This window comes from Lepidothrix coronata, unplaced genomic scaffold, assembly GCF_001604755.1.
Source record: "Lepidothrix coronata isolate B3197 unplaced genomic scaffold, Lepidothrix_coronata-1.0 Scaffold10, whole genome shotgun sequence".
In the NCBI taxonomy this organism is placed as follows: domain Eukaryota; kingdom Metazoa; phylum Chordata; class Aves; order Passeriformes; family Pipridae; genus Lepidothrix; species Lepidothrix coronata.
In genome coordinates, this window is record NW_016690190.1 from 5,206,876 (window position 1) to 5,228,326 (window position 21,451).

Sequence of the window (21,451 nt, forward strand, 5' to 3'; positions counted from 1 at the left end):
CTTTTCTTTTTCAGGAAAGCATAGATTTGGGTGAGATCATGTTTTCCCTTTGTTATTTGCCTACTGCTGGGAGAATGACATTGACAGTCATCAAATGTAGGAATCTCAAAGCAATGGATATAACTGGAGCATCAGGTGAATCTACTTCTTTTTTTAAATTACAAGGCAGAGTTTCTTCAAGAAGGGGATGAATAAGAACTCCTTCAGTTTTCTGTGTTTAACATGACTGTGGAATGGAAATATCAGGAGAATGGATATAGACCCTGTTTAGATCCACTGGCTATCTTGGTCTGGCAGTCACTCTGTCTGTTCAGAATGCCCATACCTTTCCTTTGCATTTACAGCATGTGGAAAGCAATGCTTCCCAGGGTCACTAAAACCTTTGAAATTTTCTGTCTTATCAATATCACATTCCTAAAACAAATATTGTCCTTATGCTACACGTTTGAATGACTTTGAGTCCAAATGCATGCAACTGATTATCTGTTACTCAGATCCCTATGTCAAAGTGTCACTGATGTGTGAGGGACGAAGGCTGAAAAAACGGAAAACCACCACAAAGAAGAACACCCTCAATCCTGTTTATAACGAGGCCATCATCTTTGATATCCCTCCAGAGAATGTGGACCAGGTCAGCCTCTCCATTGCAGTGATGGATTATGATCGGTAAGCGCAGTTTGCCTTCTGACTGTTAATCATCAGCGAGACGACACCTGATCATTGCAAGTCACTACTTTCTGCCCCCCTGAACTTGTAAGCAGCTTCAGTGGCACAAAAGATAAAGCTCTGGGCTTTTTTTCCTGGAGAGGTTTAAAGCTTTCACACCTTTTAGCCTTTTATCTGTGCCATAAATAACTGTGATGAGGGAGAAGTATGGCTCAATCTTCCTGTGGACCACTAGCCTTGGCAAACATTCCTGTACACATCTGGTGGCTGGACTATGTAAAAGCTTTATAAATCAGGTACATCTTCCAGTTTAAAAAAATCCCTCACACCTCTTATTTCTATTTAAATGGCAGGTATTTGAAACCAAAGAAAATTTGAATGACTAAAAAAGAATTAGATGCTAATTGCCACATTGAATTAAGTAATAATTAATTCTTTAGTTGATTCAATAAAGTAACCTTTGAATATGTAACCTTTGGGTTCAGCCCTCACTGACAACACATCTAAGCCTCAATTATCTGTGTCCTCCCCCAAGACTTGACAGGAAGAGACTCCTGCTTAGAGTGAGTCAAGGACTGCAGGTTGAACTAGACAGTGACTGACAGAATCCTGCCTGAGCCAAGTCTACTTCATTCAAGTGCTATTAGTAATGAGCTCTTGAGATTGCAGGGTAAATAAATGCTAAAAGTCCAATTTAGTAACATCACCCTTCAGACTGTTTTTCCTTGCCATCAGATTTCTGGTTGTCCTCCAATTTCTGTCAGTAAGACTTTCTCTGTCAGATGTGAAAGAGGCACTGTGGTGCCCTTAGTTGCACAGTAACTTGCACACTTTCAGTCCTCCTCAGCTGCTCCTTTCTCAGCATTTGCTAAGAGGAAATTAGAAAACATTATTGTAAGGTACATACAGTCAAGGTACGGAAAATTACTTTCTGGAGTCCCTTAGCAAGTCTATGGCACTGCTAGGAGTATGAAGTATTAAGGTATAGCCTGTTACAGCTTTGATGCTTACCTTTTACATTTTTGACCAAACTTCCAAAGATCACAACAGCTAGAACTGCAAAATATTTTACGAAATGATGTCCGAAGGATTTGCAGCATGAAATGTATACCCCATCATTTTTACCTTCCTCTCCCACAAAATTCAATCATGTTTTCTTTCTAGATAATTTTGTGTATTACGATCTTTTTCTGTCCTTGTGTCCTTTGGGTTGTAACCTTTTAATGGCAAAGGTTATGTCTTCATTTTTATTTTTATAGCTGCTAGAAGCACTCTGATAGTGGCTGGAGGTTTTTGATGTTACCAATACAGAACTTAATATTACTATACTACCATTAAAACTAATATCTGTAATAAATGATGTGAAAACTTTGGTCATGTACTCTGTGCCACACTAAACCAGTAAACAGAATTGTACATCAGATGTTATTAAAACTATTTTTATTAAAAACAAATTCTGTCTCTCTACAATTCTCAGAGTAGGGCACAATGAGGTCATTGGGGTATGTCGGACAGGCATTGATGCTGAAGGGCTTGGAAGAGATCATTGGAATGAAATGTTGGCTTACCCACGTAAACCAATAACTCACTGGCATCCACTAGTGGAGGTAAGAAGTAGAAAATTTTCTCATTCTCAGGATATTGAATGGTTTTGCCTCTCACACTTATGTGCTTCTGAGAATAACAAAATCAGTGCAGCATCCAAATATCAGCTACAAGATCCTTAACACAACCTAAATCTAGTTGCATGGGTTTATTGATTACTTAAAGGGACCACTACAAAAGTTTCCCTAATGCTCTAGCAGCACAGCAAAATTACATTAAGACATTTAAAATTTCTAGAGTTTATGGTAAGGAACTTACATCTACTTACAGATCATTGGCAAGAATTTCAGAAGGTATCATGTCCTATTAAAAAACCTTTAGCATGAACAGTTGTTGCTAAAACACCAATCTGAAATTGGCCAGTGAATTAGGCTAAATTCAAGCAACATACCAGCAGCTCCTTCCACAGCTGTTCAAAAGACACTTATTGGAAGCTTCTTCAAATGCATGGGTCATTATATCCCTATGTCCCTGGACTTGGACTCCTGCTTCAGCCTTCAGGCCACATATTGCTGGTGTTTTGTATACAAAATGCTCATAGCTTTGGATTCAGAAAGACACATGTGGAAGTCTTAAGAAGCAGCAGGCCTTGTTTTGGGACACAAAGGACACACTGTTTAGCTCATCCCAAAAGCAATCTTTGTTGAAAAATGAGTAGCTGTCTGAGGCATCACAGGCCATTTGTTTTCCCCACTCTGTAGCACATGGCTGCACAACATGTCTGGTGACAGGAAGCAAAAGCCTAAAATGAAGGCTTCAGTAAAACACCTAAAGAAGAGTGTGGGGGCAAGGAGAAACAGTCAAGGCAGCAGAGAAGGTTTTAGAGGTTTATAACTCTCTCTGGTTTATGTAGGTTTGGAGACAGAGGTACCACCCCTGACTGGTGAAATAAACCCACTTGTGTGAAACAAGTCAGAGGCATTTTTAGGAGGTCACTTCAGAAATCTTCTTTCCATTTTTAGTTCTGCTGGAGACTTTGATGCCACAGACTTTGACCCAGAGGCTAGAAAGGGTCTGGGTGGGATTTGAGTTCTTTTTTGAGAGAGTCTCTTATCCTCTGAAATGAGTGTGGTGCACTGCCAGATCTGATGACATTTGTAAAAATAACACTTTTCTTGCAGCTACCTGGCCGAGCAACCAGTTTTGATAGCCAAGGATCCTGTTCATCACCAAAACCTCCACTTACACCCTAAGGAACAAGAGTGGATTCATCATGTTCAGTGTCCAAAGCTCCCTCTCATCTACATAAACAGAAGGTTCGGCTTCCACAGATGAACTGTATCCATATTTTTTTATTAAGATACATTTTTCCTATTCTAAGTCTTATTATACAGTTTATAATAATTTCTTAATGTATGAATGAAGCTGACTCGAGTAAAATATAACCCTTCCTTGTGCAAATTCATTCACCTATTTTGTCGCTGGCATGTATCCAGTGTCATAGCCAAGCAGTGTTTTGATATGACCTGTATCTTTGCATAGACAAAGAAATCAGAGGAAAAAAAAAATCCCTTAAGCAATTCAAAACTACTGCAGCTTGTAACGCCTAATTCTTTTGAGGGAGAGCAAATAGTAAATATATATATATATCATGTAGTAAATTTCTTCTAAATTGCACTAAATCCTGAGAGACTTTGCAAGATACCATTCCAAACTGAATGTTGCATGAAAAAAACAACTGTTGTCATGTTTTGAGTGAAAAATCAGCTCATTCCTCGGGCAGGGAGAAAGGGCTGATCAAAAGTCCACCAAAGCCAATGACAAGGACCTACTGGCTTTGCTGGGTTTTAGTTCAACCCTTATGGAACAGGTACCAGAACTGGATCTATGCAGTTATAATCTTCCAGCAATCACAATGCCAGCTGCCCCTGTTATCCTGTCCAGCAAAGCAGCCAGGCAGGTGCCCCCAGGCAGGTGGCTGCCCTCAGAAGATGGTTTGCTTCAGCTGCCCAGGGGCTACCGAAGAGGTGTCTGGGGTGTCTCTGCGTGGCACTGACAGTCCGTGTACGGGTGTCGCTGTGGAAAGCTAATGTCTCTGCAGTGAGGTGTGTGGAGGTGGATGCAGCTCCACAAGGATGTAGGTGTCTCCTGATGAGGCGCATCCAGCCCCTCAAAACAGCCCAATTGTTGCTGACATCCGCAGTCCTTGCTTGATGTTTACACAAGTCAAACTAGTGTAAACTAGGAGAGAATGCTCTGAAGTAAAGGAATTGATTTAATGTGTTTTGTCTGTTCAGAAAATTGAACAGACACTGCAGTTACCTAGAACACTTTTCAGATTCAATGTTTTAATGTGACAGATTTAGATTACTTTGAAGTTATTTTGACTGTGTGCATAGTGCACGTGGAATAGTTTCTGTTCGCCCGCTGGATGCCTCTAGAATTATATACTAAATATGAATTTGAGATATGTTTTCTGTCAGTATATGGAGAGAGAAATTGAAATGTAGCTATTTTATAAACTAGTAAACTCATTTATTAGAATACACAGTGACAGCAAATGCAACAAACTGTTGGCTGTAGTCGGATGCTTTAAAAACTAGAAGAGAGCTACACATTATTTTGTGAATTTATCTCTTTTAAACACTGCAGTTTACCTCAATTGCATAAATCAGATAGTTATTTCCTTTTTTCTTTCTTCTTTTTTTCGTCTTTCTGTGAAGAGCATGGCAAAGACTGCATAATTGGGTCTGAGATTTTGAAAGCTGAACTGTAACTAGAAATAAGTTGAGGTAGTGGCACTTTTTGTATCTTTGCAATATTTAAAGAAAATTGAGGAGACAGTGTTTCCCAAAACAGCATTTTTACAGAAAAAAAGGTGCCATACAGAGGATTGGTTTAAGATAATGAAAGAAATTATGAGAATTAATTTAGATACGAAGGGAAAAGGTAGTTTTGGCAAAATTCTGAAGAACCATTTTGGTTTGGTTTAGCTTGGCTGACACAGAATATGCTTATGAAGATCCAGTCCTAAGGCTGTCAATCGCGCCTTGAAGTGTCTTAACTGCTCCAGGAAAGTTAGGAAGGCTGGTCCTAACATTGCAAATGTTTCTAAGTCAAAAAAGGAGGCAGGTTTTACACCTTGCCTTCTGTGACTACAAACACAGCAAACAAGCAAATAAATATAAAAATCAATCTTTCAGACAGACTTTACAAATTAACTACAAAAAAAAAAAAAAAAGAAAAAAAAGAAAAAAGCAGAAGAAAAGAAAAGGCTCCAGCCCAAGTTTAAGAATGTTTGTTTCAGGTTGCTTTTCATGGCTTCTAGGCAGAAATGGTTTCTCCTAGAGAGGGTTGGTAATTCTGAACACTAATTCTCCCTGCTTAAGATTGTATTTTCATCACCATAAATACAGAGTGGCCTTGCAGAATTTCATTCCTTCATTTGCTCTGGGTGAGTAATTTTTTTAATAGGAGAACAAGCTCTCCTCTGTGAGGTTTTTTCCTGCTATCATTGTTATCATAATGAAATTCTGTGGCCTAGTTCATTTTCAACATGATTCTGCAAGGTTGATATAGAAACAGATATATATATACATATATGTGGAGATTGAAAAACTATTTTGTGTATACATTTATCTTAATATAAATTATATTAGCAGTGGCCTTTGTGGCCTAGAAAATACTTTTTGTAATGTGGTACTGTAACAGTTAACTAAATATTCTTTGCACTTTTTTGCACCTAATATCCAAAAAGCTAACAATTTCACGATCAAATGTAGCATAAGTGTTCAGCAATGAGCAACATATTTTTAACTATTTCATTGTTCTCTCTGAGTATTCTGTATGTTTCATCATAGGTAGTAAGGTATTTCAAAATTCTTTTTCTTGAATTTTAATCGTTGTCAAATACCAAAGGCTCAGTTTGTGCCCTCTTGTTGTGTTATTTTTGGTATTGTTAATAACAATAGTGAATGACTTCTGTGTCTAAACTTGACTCATGGGTGCTCTGCATCTAGGAAAAATCAGGCTGCAAAATTATTGGCACACCTAACTTCAAAGATGATGCCCTAATTAATTATATTTTGTCCCTTAACAGTGATTAATAGAATTCATGCAAAAGATATTTTTTCCCGACTGCTTTCTTAGCTATCTCAAAAGACAGAGTATACACTCAGTATAACCCATCTATTGGCTTTAGAGTCTGGTTCACAAGTTTGTCTGAGTGTAATCACAGAAGCCTTGAAGAAAAGCTTAGCACAGTTTAAGTCAAGAAATGTGTTGCTTTATGTATATCTTTATTAAGAAATTTAAAATATTTTAATTTGGAGAAGTTGTAAATTCCCTGCTCCCACCCTGAATTCTTTTTTGGTTTTGTTGTTGCTTATCTACATTTCTACCGTATCTCATACATTAGCCTAAATTGAGAAAAATCAAATCTGGCAAATGTTTGGTGTAAAATATATTGTAGTAATTTTACAACAGTTTGAAAAGCTTACTTTCCTAAAGGCCTGAATTATTTTTATTGAAGCAGTTTACTGGAAACAGCAAGAGTACTTAATTAGAATTGTATTTTGCACGGCATAGCTTTTTTTATGCTCAGTAAGATGTCACTTATTGCACTCCATGACCTCAGCTTTAGGTGACAGCATTGCACACTTCTGCTGATATGGCCCTTCTCCTCACCCTCCCAGCAAGCAACTGCCCCTATCCCCGCCACCTTTTGTCTATACTGAGCTTCTGTTCAAGGAGTAGAAAACTTACTTTTATCTGCAGTGCTCAAAACTGAGTCCTGGCCTTAAAAAATTCGCAATATGAAACATGTGGGGGCTTGACCGAGAGGTGAAGGACATCTGCATCACTCATTTTCAAAGAGCTGTCAAGGAAATAATTTCTCCACAGTCCTTTGTGAGCATCAGACATTCATACATCAGCAACCTTGCCTGATGTTTTGCGTTGAGCAAGCCCTTAAAGAGCAATATACATATCTCAGGGATATGTATATTGGTCAGAGACAGATAAAGTGGTCAGAAAGTTCCGCCGCAAAATTCCTTCTTCAGTATATGGAATACTTCGGACTTCTTGTGTTTAAGTGACAAAACTATACATTTTTCTTAAAGAATCACAACCACATTCAATATTTTTGAAGAAAATGTTGAGCAAACGGGGAATGTTTCCATTGAGTTGATTTTTTCCAAGGGGATAAGCAATTACTTACCTAATTTCTTTCTATAGATGCATTTTTGGAGCAATATTAAGAAAACTTTGGATTTCAAAAACAAAGGCATTTGATCCATCCGTTTCTCCTCCTTCTTTGTTTCTTTTAATTGGCTTCAATGTAATCTCCTTTTAAAAATATTTAACATGATGATGCACAACATACACATGATAGTCTAGTTCTAAGATTATTTTGCTATGTCTTTTTATAAACTTTTATATGTACTAACTTTTTATTATACTCCATTAATTTAACAAGCTTTATACATCTGAAATCATTTGACTGTATTTTTTAAGTGAATAAACATTTAAAAGGAGTGTATTTTAGAACTCAGCAATAGAGTTCTTCTCCTGCTGAAAATGTAAAGTTTTTCAGAGATCCATAAACGTGCCTGCAAAATTTGAAAATCACCTTATTGGAGCATGCAAAAACCTAGGTTTGCACATACAAGTATTTGCACTTGCTAAATGTACAATCACTATTATTTAACACTTCTCTTACAACAGAACACCCACACCTAATCAGAAATGTTTCAATTCATAATAAATACTTGACAAATCTGTCCTGAGTGATAGTTCTTTGACCTGAAAAGTTCATATGACATTATTTCTACAAATGAATATGCTTGAGAGTTCTGTAGGTGTTAAAATAGGACCTATGTGTTACTCAGACAGTGAGGTGACTTTTGGACTAAGCTCATGTAGTATGTGTTAGACCATCCAAAATATGTATAAAATGTAGTATATATGACAGGAGTATTAATGCATATTTTGATGGGAAATTTTCTCTCGTATTCACACCAATAGAGATTTAGTTTAACCCTTTGCTTGAGATTCACTTTCATCTAGCTTCTGAGGCTTGCCAGTCTAAACTGAGCTCCCTGGTGTCAGAAAACAGCTAAATCATGGCACAGAGCAGACCCCAGAGCTAAGAAAGACGAAGGAAAATGTGGCAGTAGGCACAAAGCTATTTGGTGCAACTGCCAGTGCTCTGAAATGGAAACCTTCCTTTCGAAACATAATAATTACAATAGTCATATCGTTTGTCCTTTCTTTCTGTACTGTAAAACAGGACAAAAGAAGCGTGTCACTGAAAAAGCATCAGCATTAGGCATAGGAGATAATTGAGGTGCTGATCACAGCCATTTGCCATTTCCAAGGCAAATAATAACTTCATTCCAAAAAGTATCTTTTGTTTACTCATCCAGATGAATAAACATCTCCTGCACAATTCCCCTTTTCCTTAACCCCAGCTGGAAACTGGCAAATTTTAACAGCATGCAGGAAACCAAGAGCTAGAAATCTAAGAGAAAGTGAAGTTGCAGGTGGGATTTAAAATATCACAGGGGAATCTGGTCAGGGAAATGGAACTAACACCTTCAATCTTGTGCTGAGTGCTAGGGGATGCTTGATGATAGCAGGTGCTCAGGGCTGTGATTTTATGTTTTATCTGATAGTACCTCTACAGTGTTGCTGTTGCTGGGAAACCTCTTTACTGGTGCAGAGAGGAGAATGCCTCTGGTATTGCCATGTAAATTTTTTCCTCACAAGTATAGACTGTAACTCTTATGTCACGTGTGACTCAGTCCTCTGGAAGGGCAGAAAGCATGATAAATTTGCAGAACAGGAAAAATCAATTAAAGTTTGGCACTGTGTCATCATGAGGACTATTCACTTTGCTGATACTAAGGACAAGTGTTGGTACCTTACTGTTCCAAGGGAGGACATTTCCCACAGCACTCTGTATGTCTAAGCCTGTGTTGCCGTATAAACATTGTCAAAATATAACTAATACATATAAATACAGGTTATATAGGTTACCAGAACACCAAAGCTCTCTCCTGTGGGAAAGGCATGATGAAACATAAGACAGTGTGCTTTGGAGGTTGGATCCACAGGAAGTCACATAACTGCTGTGATGAAAGTAGAGCTGCTCTGTAATAATTTATGAATACCATATGTTGCCTTGGCTATTGGTCTTGAATAGAGTTCACAAAGTAGACTTTAGAGAAAAACAGAACAGGCAGCAAATCTTTGACAAGGGGACAGCCTCTCAAAAGAAAGTGAACTTTACAAAATGTTAATGTCCATCTTATTGTTCTGGGAGAATCTACTGATGATAGAGCCACTCTGAAAAATGCATCTCAACTAAGATGTTGAAATCCCAAGCAGGCATAGGGAAAAAAGCATAGGGAAGACCAAGAGATCTGATTGGGAAAGGACATGATTTATGACTGAGCAGGCTGGGAATGCAAGCTATCGCTGTAGTTTACAGAGAAAATAAGCTTGTTTACTCTGCTTCTAATGGATAGGAAAGCTTGAGGCAGGACAGATATGCATATAGATTGTCATTTTCAAATCCATTTATTTGAAATATTTAAGTTTGCATATTTAAGCTTAAATATTTAAATACCATTCTATTATTAATGAAGTGGAGTATTCACAGACTCCCTGAAAGAAAAGTTGCAAATCCATTCAGACTCCTGGGCTGGCACAGTTATGAGACAGACAGCAAAAAGAAAGGAGAATTGTGAAATCCTACCTCTCCCCTGGATAGGTGAAGTCAGGAAGACTGGCAGAAAAAGAGAACTGAAGACAGACCAAGGAAAGGATGAGGCCACAGCTATCTCATGACAGCTTCAGGGTTCACATATTCATTTATTAGACAGAGCATAACAAGAGTGCCAGAAGCATGTTTTCATGGCAGCAACATACCCTTTATACAGTTTTTCTCTCCTCCCTCAAAATACAAGCATATAAGTGGTTTTGAGACATTCCTTTTAAGTAGTTCAGAATCTTTTCACACCTTAGAAATTCAAACCCCCGAAGTAAAGCAAATCTATCCGTGCATCTACTCGTGAAAAAAAAAAAAAAAGCAGGAAATCAAAACTTTCTGTAAAATCAATAAAGGTCTAGAATATGCTTAAAGTTGCTTTCTGGTGTAGAATAGTGGTATAGATTTAAGATCTGATATCTTGAGACCTCTTAGGTTAAAAAGGAAAGGCTGGTTTTCCAATTATAAAGCAATATTTTCTGGCAGGTGTAGGCACACCTGTGCCTGCCCCTGTGTGATTTTGAATATCAGAAATGTTCTGACAAATGCTTGTCAACATAACAGACAGGCATTTTAGGCACTTAAGATTAGCATTGCCAGAAAAGAATCTGTTTTTTTGGGACAGTTTCTAGGTTAATTTCAGGGGACAAGAGATTGTAAGCTGTTCCCTGTTCTCGTGAAGCAGATACATTTCCATAAATACAGTCTGCCAGAGGAGAGAGATAAACAGTGGGGTTGCTTTTTTCAATATGCTATGAGTTGAGACTGATAATAGCTTCACAAGTGAAGAGGACTGAACAGGAAGATATTTAAAACCTTTTGTGACAACTGAGTCATGAACAGGAGAGAAGAGAGAAGGGGAAAAGCCTATGGAGTATGTAAAGAGCCCTTTAGGTAAAAAAAAAACCCAAACCCTGTTGAAAAGTGGAAAATATAAAAAGGGGTTGAATAGGGAGTCTTTTCAAAGACAAATAAATATGTGTAGCAAACATTTCAAAAAAAGGGGAATTTTTAATGTAATTCTCCTACTTTATATCTTGTATGGCCATTTGCAACCTCACAAGGTTAGTGGGAGCCATGCTGTAGAACATGAGTCAGTTATTAAAATAAAAACAGCCCCCCACACCACAGATCATGATCACTGTGCAAAGAGCTGGTAATTGCTCATGGCACATCCTTCCTCCCTGATCTTTTTCTTTCAGCATAACTGAGGCAAAAAAGGGATGTTGCTAGCATGCACTAAACACATCCTCTCTAGATGTTGTAATGGCCTCCTTTTTTATTTGCACCTGGCATAGGTTGGAAAATCTCCAATAGGTGAAAAATCATTTTTATATAATGTCACCTCTTCACATTATCAAAGCTTCTGACAATCAGCACTTGAATTACCAATAGAAAACACCTCTGAAAATGCTGCTGTTGTACACAAGGTACTGGCTTTGTTTTCAAGTCAAGCCTAAACTAATACCACACAATGGTGGACGAGTCATTGGGCCATTGCAGGTGCTAATTCTCTGGTGACTCAAAAAACTGAAGTCATAATTATGGTATATTTCCCACCTAATACCCCACAGGCCTTTGTGTATGAACAGAGTCCTGGAACTGATGTCTCAGACAAATCCCATCTCCTCCTGTTCTTCCTATTCATGGAGGTTCAGCTGAATAATGAATTCTTATTCCTTTGTCCCAAATTGTCATATAGCACTGGGTGAACTGTGAATGTTTTGTCCTGGGAGTGGCTGCCTCTTATTGAAAATCACAGTGACCAATAGAGGACCATTTCTTCCCTCACCACAGATTTCTGAGGCTTAATTGTGTAATAATAGTTATGAGGGAAATGGCTGCATAGCTGAACAAGACAGAGAATTGCCAGCTGTAATTATTTTTGTCAAATGGGTGTGTGTGTATCTTTCTTCTTTATGTAAATGGAGATTTGGCTACCCAGAAAATTAAATAGGAAATTTTGTGGACTCTCCAAAGAGTACTTCACACTGTTACATTTATTCCTTTCAGCCTTTATGTACTCTAAGTGTTTAATGATCTTAATTATCCTTATAGCACAAGAACCTGATTCATTTATTTAAACCTACAACCTTTTCAGTTCTTAGTCCACAAAGGTAACTTTGGTCTAGAAAATCAAAACCCCTAACAAAAAAATATAGCTTTATCTTAGCCAGCAACTGAATCTTCACAGCTGGACTTTTTCTGTATTACTCTGAAAGGGAGCCTGGCACTATTGCACTTTAGCTACTTGCCAGTAGCAGACAAACAATTGTAGGTTATAGCCAGGTTTCAGAGAAGTTCTGAGGATTAACCCCTAAAATCCTGGGTCTGATTCTGCATGCCTTCCAAACACAGGGCAGCCCATGAAGTTGAAGAGGGCTTGATGATGACCAATCTGTGCTGAGAAAAGAGATTTCATTCAAACTATACCAACACATCTTCTAGATTTTCTCACCTTGTTTTATGCACTGTTGTTAAAAATGGACTTTTTCTTAAGACAGAACTTTATAATTTAATCTCTAGCAGGGCAAAATGTGGTACTAAAGTACCAATCTACTCATGCACTGAACATAATATTGATGCAAAAAAATTAAAAAGCCTTTTAGCAAAAATATCTGTGGCAGCAAAACATAAAGATGCTGACACATAGATATTTTGCTTTTTATGTGACTTTTTCTTAATAGAATTAGAATACTCCACCTTCAATTTTGGGCTATCTCAAGAAAAACACAAATGGTAAATGTATTTAATGTAGTTTTAATATTTATTAAACTACTATAGCACATAAAAGGGATTCAACTCAGCCTCTTAAGGTGTAGTATTAACAATACACATTTATATATTTTACATTGCTACAAAAGCTTACCAAAATCTATTCATGACCTTATTTTCAACATACAAAAATTATAGCCTGGTTTCAAAAGGATCTTTCTTTTAGGTCTTTCACTTGCTACTTTGGGAAATTGTTCTTGTGTTAATTAAAATGAATTTTTTTTTTTAATATCACGACAATTGACCGTTAAATATATCCACCGAAATCATTCTCTAGGTCTTTTTAATATGTCATTTCATTTCAAAGCACAGCATTATGTACTTGTCCAGCCCAACACTGAAATCCAGCAGGATCACTGCTGTTGATTTCAGTTCACTTTGCATTAGGTTGCATGTGATGATGTATCATAGCATCTTATGAGATGAACCCCATAAGGAGTCTCAAGGCAAATAGAATGATTTCTCTTACATCCACCATGGATTTTTGTCTCTTTCTGACAAATCAGACTATATTAGAAGTCTTCAGTGCATCTCTAAGGTATGAACTATTATTGCAAATGCTGATTTTACTAATACTGGTAAGGAATTTGAGCCTCAACTGCCTGATGTGGAAAATAAAAACGTCTAGTTTATGTAGTCAGGCATGGAGGTAACAAATATTTACAGGACTTTTCCTTTTTAGTGGTGGCCTACAGGTTTCCACATAATGCCATCTTCTTTTTGAAGCTCAGAGGGTGTCTGTACAGACTAGTTCTTATGTAACTTTTAGATAGTCCTGTTGCACATTAGATATAAAGCACTTCTTTTCAGTCTATATTTCTATGGAAAAGTATTGAACAAAATTTACTTTTGTTAAATAAATAGAAAACTATTTCTCCAGAGAAGGAAAAAATATAGATATATATTTAATATTTTCCTTGTTTCTCTTTCTTCCAAGTGTGGGTCTACATTCTTTCTATTCTTCTGTGTTTAGGTGAGTAGTTTCAGTAAGATATTCTGGACTTAAATGCACATGTCTAAGGATGGGATATGGCTAGTTCTCTACCCTAGAATAGGCATTGTTGGCGTCCTGAGCTGGAGATGCACTTCTGACTTTCTGGTGGAAATCAAAAGGGCCTTTATTCAGCAAACCATGTGAAATATTTTTCAACTATGACCTGCTAATCAAGTCCCTGTGTAGTCACAGTGTCTTGGGTGTGCACACTGAGCAGAGCAGCCACTCAGGTGCTTTGCTGGCTGGGATTGGAATGATGCGGGAAGTCTCACAGCCAGACTATGCTAAAAGCACATCTCAGCACCCTCCACACTAGACTAGCCCTGCTAGCCAGGATGAGAGCGGACAAAGCCAAATTGCATCTATTCATTGTCCTGCTCTGCCCAGTCCTCACCACCCTAGGCAACAGGACTGCAGCACTGGTTCCTCTGAGCCCTCCAGGTGCTCCTCTAGCCACTGCAAGAGGAGTCCAAAAAAGCTTCTCCTTGCTTTTCGTGAGCTTGCAGTCCATGCTGCATTCAAGCTGACTGACTTCAGTGTGCTCCTCATGAAAATTGAAGCAGGGAAAGTAGAATAGAAATTAGCCACATCTTTTCTTCATCACAGAACATTATGTTTCTCTAGTATATGCTTGTTTGTGGGGAAGGCATTCTCCAGAGTGTATGCTTCAAAAGGTAGGAAGTTAAAATGGAGTTCCTGGCCATAGGAAATATTGACAGCTAAAAAAACTCCCACTCAGTATTTAAACACTTCATACTTTGAAATATTAAGAGAAAGCATCCGACATAATGTCTGTCAGAATAAGCATATTTGCTGTGACAATGAGAGGTTCTGCATCAGGCCCTAAGTGGCCCAAACTCTAATAGAACTCCCTACCTTTAAAATAATCTTTATGATTAGATCAGAAATATTGCCAAGTCTATGTAGCTTACAAAGAACTGCAGAGTTCTTCTAAGCTTTTGTCTCTTCTTGCTATGTGGTGTTGGCTGACCGAGATCTAATATTAAATTCCTGACTGTTTTAGTACCCTTTATTCAGTGTTCATGATGTGACTTTTTAAATGAAGTCTGTGATTTGATACCTAGACATTGTTCAAGTCAATATCCTTGGCTTCTGCATTATAGAGACGAGAAAACAAAACTTTTTGAACTTGTGTTACTGGCTTTTTGTATGCGCTAAATGGCCATTTGTGAAACTTGACAACATAAATTGTACTACTAATAGTAAATGGGTTTTTTTTGCACTAGCCTTTGAGAGCTGTAACACATTTCAGTATTTTTACAATGTATTCTCTGGAAAGTGTGAATCTATTTGTCAGTTCTGAAAAAAAAATATGTAACAATGAAACCTCAAAAGATGTTATGAAGTGTACAGTTTGTGATAATTTTATATTAAAAAAAAGACAAGAAAAAATAAAAAAACTAATTTGAAATAATTTTATTCTAATTGTTTCATATGTATTTTGAACAAGAAATAAAGTGATTAAAATTATTCTTTTTGTCTTTCTTACAACAGCAAACTGTTCAAAAGTAAATAAGGATCAGAGGATTATAATTGCAGAGATTATTTTTCCTGTTTATTCTCTCCCTTTTCCATGCTGGAATTGTGCACCTGCAACATATTTTCATTGTCTTGTTGCCTTAAGATCAACTCTAAACGAAAAATCAATTCATTTTCATTCTCCATGGGTGGGAAGAGGCACCTATTGAACCTTTTGGCCCCAAGCTGAGCAACCCTGACTATATCCAAGTGCCATGAGAAGATGTTTGCTTCTCGTGAAACTGTTACTTTAAAATTCTACACCATGAAGAGGTGTAGGACATTTTTGCCACCAGCTTTGCAAGGTTCAAGACAGAATGCCTTTGAGTGAAAACAATTAAGTCAAGCAGCTCCACTATTAACTAGTACTTTGTGTAATGTCTTTCACATTATCTTCCATTTCCTGCTAAGATCATGTTTACTGTAATCTTCGAAGTCATTAGATTATATTTTAAATAATGGATTGATTATAATTTAATATTATTAAAGTATTTAAGAATATTGAAGTATTTCACTTAAGAGACACAAGCCTAATTTCCATCTTCCCTATTCTTATTTGCATAATCATATAGATCAAAGAGACAAGAACTTTATCACCATTAAATATTAAAAAATAGCCTGATTTGGATAGGATGTAATTTATGTTTAAACTGAATTGATGTTATAGGCAACACCTTATGAAACAATGATGATCCAGGGTGTACAGGCTCAAGTGTGTCAGATCTTTGTTGACACTTATAAGAACAGTACTATTTAAAGATGAAAAGTAAGCTGCAAGTGTTGTTTCAGCTGGATGGGATCTTTTTCCCTTCTACCAGATGCTTAATTCCATATGATAAACATTGGGAAAAAAACACTACTCTAGTCTATCTGCAGCATTGGCGATTATTGTCTGGATAAAAATAGTATCCAAGTTCAACATACAAGCAATTGCCCTTTGGCAGGCTTTTGTAATTCTCCTGAAGTGAAATTAGATATATATTATTGAGGTTTCAATCCTGTTTCTGATCTCTGGTGGCTGAACATTAATCTATCCTAAGTCAAATTTTTGCTAAGGTGTTAAATGCAATTCAGTTCTGTGCTTCAATTCAGGGACGTGGTTCACATCTGTGATTGAAAGATTCAGTTTTCTTTGAAAACCTGCTTGTCTTTCTCTAGCAATGGTAAGGTCATTTCAGTTTGCCATTGCCTTTAATCTTAATATTCCCTCTTTCATATATAAAATACTAATTTTTAGAAGGATGGGTTCTGATGGTAATGAATTTATTTCAGAAATTTATCTGTAATTTGCATAAAAACAATACCACTAAGATTTCATTGCAGTCTGTGAAATATGATTTCCACTTGAAGTCCTAATCCTTTTACTTCAGTCATTCCTGAATATATCTGCATTCCTTACATTAATCAAATTTACTAGCCCACAGAGGAGCCAGAGAACATGCAGCTTAAAATGGTGCACAAACCAGACGGGAAATCAGGAGCTGATTTGTCCAGAAAAGAGGATAAGAAAGGAAGGCAAACAGAGCTCTGAGAGATTTGACCTTCCTGTTAGTTCTGCACTAAAGAAGAAGCAAGAAATGGGTGCTGTCCAGGGCACTGTGGTGGCTTCTCCTCAGCTCCCTGACACAGGCTGCATGGGGAGGGTGTCAGGATGGTGGTGCAGGTGTGTCCCTGCCTTCTGCAGTGCCACGAGATCAGCACTGGGTGCAAGTCGTTCTGTCTGGTGGGAGGCTTTGCCCCTACCCCTCTCCTCCACCTGCTTCTGCAAGTGCAAGGGCTCATGGTGCACCATGGTACGTTCTTTTCAGACCTCCATGTGTTTTGAGACAACCTTACAGTTTAGGGAAACTTTTGGCAGCTCTCGCCTCCTTTTCAAGCTTGGCTCAGAAATGCACTAAGAGTTACATCCTATTGACTTTAGGAGAGGATAATGGCTCCTGTGAAAAGCCATATTGTTCTACACTTCAGCCCAGTGAAAAACTTACATGATATAATTTTGCAAATTATTAAGTATTCTTGCACACACAGCGCACTATTGTTCAGTCAATGTACTCTATTACCACAAAATTAAAAGTGAGGCAGAGAAGATCAGGGATCAGAACAGAGTCCAGATCTCCCACCTTCTAGGCCTCAAAACTACCATTCCTCTACATGGATCTGTACTTTGCATGGAGTACATGAGAGTCTCCCAAAGGAAAAGATGTCATGCAGAAGGAGACAGAAAATGATTTTAAGAAAAAAAATATAAATAGTAACCTCTTATCCTGATAAAATACATTGGTTCAGATAAGTAGAGAGAAATATGATTTTCTCACAATATTGTCTATTCTGTCATTCTGAAAGTTGAATAAAAGCCCTCCTGCCACTACTGCTGTAGATAACAGAACCTGTTTTTTAAGTCAAATGACAGACATATGTATTTTCAGAACAAAAAGTCCTGCATGAACTCCCTTCTCTGTGCTGCTTGTATGCAGCTCAGTTGATCACAATGCTGTTTACGGTAATACAAAACAGATAATTTTAAAAGCTTTAAGTCTATGGCATTATAAAGACAAAAATCTTTACCATTTGTCACATTCTGAAGGTGGCATTTTAGGAGCAGTGCAAGTGCTCTGATTTGCAAATGCACTGATTTTTCTTAACATGCCCACTGTGCCTAAATTGCTCTATTCCTCTCCCCTTTGGAATTTTAAAATGGAGGAATCACAGCCTAAGCCCTTCTGCTGAAGTGATGAGCATACTCACTCACACTTAGGTGCTTTTTTGCCTTCTCCAGCATATATATTTTATGCCCTCAGCCTTCACAGTACACATCTTCATAAAATAACAATTCTCTTTGTGTCTGTGTCATACATCCCATGGAACAGTGTTTTTCCAGTTAAGGTGACCAGTCATAGCTTCCCATTTTCATTTTTTTCATAGCTTTTCAATATGAATTCTCTTTTGTCTAATGCTGTTTCTCAAGGAAAATATTGAAGACAATTGCTTTGTTCCGAAGAGTGAGTGAGATTGACAAGAGATTGTTGTCTGTCCCAGCTCTAATTTAATTTCAAACGCAGAGCAGCATTTCAGGTTAAAAATTTTCTTTGGAATGACTGAAGAAGACTTTCTGTTAGGTTGACTGCTACGAAGTACTCACTGAGATTCAGGAATCAAGTCAATATCTGAGACTTTATGTATTAAATACCATATGTGATGTTATATAAAAATAGTTATTTGCAAAGTCTTTGCAATAGTGGGATTGGGTAGACATCTTTTATCCAAAGTTGATAGTGTTTCACTCATTGAATATTACTTTTTTCAGTAGTACAAAAAAAAAATCCCTAAAAATACTGGGATGTAAAGTATTGAAATACAAAATAATGGGTTTGTACTTAAATATAGATGAAACTAACAAAACAGAAGTATGACCCATTTATACTCAGATTTAATTTAACTTAGAATTTACATTTGGGAATTCTTGGCATTTCAGCTCTTCATTTCTGAGGTCTGTGTCCATTAAGTCCACAAAGAAACCTGCCTAATAAGTTTGCCTGTCCTTTAGCCTTGTTCTTTAGGTTATATTTGTTAAATCCAGCTGATTAAAACCAAGCCATAACTATTAGTTTTGGGCATCCCTGAAGTATAGGATCATTAAATAGCTTTTTTTAAGAAAACATCCTGCTAAAATCCCTGTGGTCCCAAGTCAGTCTGAAACCATCTTAGTCACCCACCATCTTTCTCATCATTAATAAATAACAGCCAAACAAAAAAGTACCTGTACCCAGACCCTTATGGCCCTGACCAGCACAGCAGCCAACCCCACAAACCTGGAAGGTATCCAGAGAGACAACATCAAGCAATTCCTTGCTGATTTTCCTTTGTAGTTTGTGCTTCTGGCTTAAATGTGCTGTGATTTAGACAAAGTCAAGTCTTCTAACAGCTAAGGTGGGCATGCTCTCCTGGTTGGAGAGCATCACCTCCAGGCAGTGCACTGGCACAGGGAATTGACAGTTACTTTTTCCTGGGCATACAATCAGAAGGAGTAGTGTTTTGCAGGAGGGAGCTGGAGCAAAGCTTTGTTTTGGAGTTGTGGCTGTTGGCTAAAAACTGAAAGTAGATGTTTCTGGAAATGTATGCCTGTTTTTTACCTATAAAATTTTATTCCTAAACTGTTGATCAGTTCTTAATTCCCAAAGCTTGATGAAATCAATCCACTGAGGTTAAAGGTTAGGAACTGAACCCATCACACAAGCATAAAATATTGGCAAGCATCAAAAAAAATTCCCTTATGTTCTTCCCAAGTTCCATGAAATTACTTATATATTCAAAATGACCATCCAGTGCAATAACACAGGGGATCATTCTTGTTGTCTCACAAATATTTTCATTGGCAGCAGAAACTGGCTCACATGCTTTAGCTGTGGCACAAAGGCTCTTAATGAGATCAGCATAACCATAAGTTCAACCACTATTCATGATGTTTCAGAGAAGCAGCCTTTGGGGTGAGACAGAAGGAAGAAATCCAGGAGAGATAAGAAAAAGAAAACAAAAATGTATTGTCAAACTACACAATGTTTGGTTGCTCTCAGCTGACTCTCATTACTTCCCTTGGCCTGATTTTAAAGTGACTTTACATAAATATCTCTAGCAGAAAAGCAAATGTCAGTCAGGCATATAGAACCATTTATCTGAGTAGCAGTAGAGCTTGGTTTCTAATTCTTTTGAATGAGAGAAGGAAAGCTGTCTGACGCTACCCATCCATGGTCACACATGGGATCTTAGCCAGGGGATGGTGATAACCTGCCTACACCATGGTAATACAAGCTAATTTTCGTATCCATTTTATTGCATAAAGAACTCACAAGCTAATATGAACTCTGATTATCTTCCAAGTGCACTGAATTATGTGTAATTTTGACTGACATTGTTGTCTGGTAATATTTATCTGTGTGCTTGCCTGCTAGTAATAATTAGATTTAAATATTTACATTGAATTCTTATTGAATTTGGATATTTAAGGTCTATTATGCAGACAAATATAGGCTACATACTCAAGTAAAATGATACCAAGCATAGCTTTCAGAAAACTAATTGAACATCTGCAAGTAATGTTTTAAATGCCTGTGCTGTATGAATGACTGTGTAAGCATATTATAAAATTGAAGTCTTTTAAAACATCTATTTTTTTTCTCCTACCTCAAGAGTGGTATATTTGGCTAGGGCACTCACATCTAAATTCTTTCCTATTTAGCAATGAATATAAACTTCTGTTTTGTTCCGTCTAGATACCCTACCATGGCAAGCCATGGGATTGTACTGAGGGGAACTACTGTATTGTCCCCTTTGAGTCATATCACCCAAAAGCCTTCTGCACTCCTCAGTTGTTTCCTTTCCTTCACACTTCACGGTTGATATTTAGGTGACTGGATTGAGCCTTGTTTCTCTCCCCAGAGGAAGAACTTCCTAAATCCAGGATCAGCCTGGGGAAGTGTATTCAATGACATTTCACTGTCTTTGTGGCTTCTCTTTTTGCTTCAGGAAGGAAAGCACAAGGTATTATCTGCTCAATCCAGGTCATTTCCATTTGAAATGATACTTTGAAAAAGCCAAGCTTAGCCCTTTTCCTATCTTCTCTGGTTCCCTACCTGTATGAAGAGGAAGAACTTGACCCCACTCTCCTCTGAATGACTGCAGCCATGACACAGAGCACTTGTAGAAGGTAATGTGGGGTGCTGGCCTGTCTTTCTCTACTGTGTAAGAAAGTCCTAAAGCAACCAGCTGCACTCGATTCCTCTATTCCCAGCAAAAGTGGAGTCCCACCAGCACGTTATTTCCTACCAACATAATTTTCAGTTGCAAGGCTGACTATCTGCCTAGCACTTCAGTATCTGCTCTTGTTAAAAACTTCCAACCTAACTAGATTGATGAGGAGTTGAAAAACAAAGGGGGGAAAGTAAGGAAAAGGGAAGGAAATGGAACATACTAAAATCTAGTGAAATTCATGTGATTTTGATTCTATAACTGTTACCACAGCTGGTGTTGCTTGGTTTTGTTTATACAACTTCGTGTGCTCAGCAGTGCAGACTGGCAAATGTGTCTAAATAAGTGGTTTGCCCAAGAAAGTTGAATTTAAAAATAGAACTATCTTTAACCTGATTGTGCAAGCTGAGGTGCTAAAG

General features: G+C 37.6%; 1 protein-coding gene across 2 annotated transcripts in view; it reads left to right on the top strand.

Annotated features, from left to right (window-relative positions):
• The window catches only part of SYT10 (synaptotagmin 10), a 37,781-nt gene extending 32,331 nt beyond the window's left edge, over positions 1-5,450 (top strand). The window contains exons 4-8 of one of the 2 annotated variants that reach the window (XR_001873120.1): positions 15-135; positions 495-666; positions 2,144-2,273; positions 3,393-3,549; positions 4,134-5,450. Coding sequence is in view for 1 of the 2 variants with exons in the window: in XM_017804914.1 (XP_017660403.1) it covers positions 15-135; positions 495-666; positions 2,144-2,273; positions 3,393-3,464 (495 nt within the window). In the remaining variant the exon portion in view is untranslated. Of the gene's footprint in view, positions 1-14; positions 136-494; positions 667-2,143; positions 2,274-3,392 lie in introns of both variants that reach the window. The other variant, XM_017804914.1, reaches the window with a different exon arrangement.
• The last annotated feature ends 16,001 nt before the right edge of the window (positions 5,451-21,451 follow it).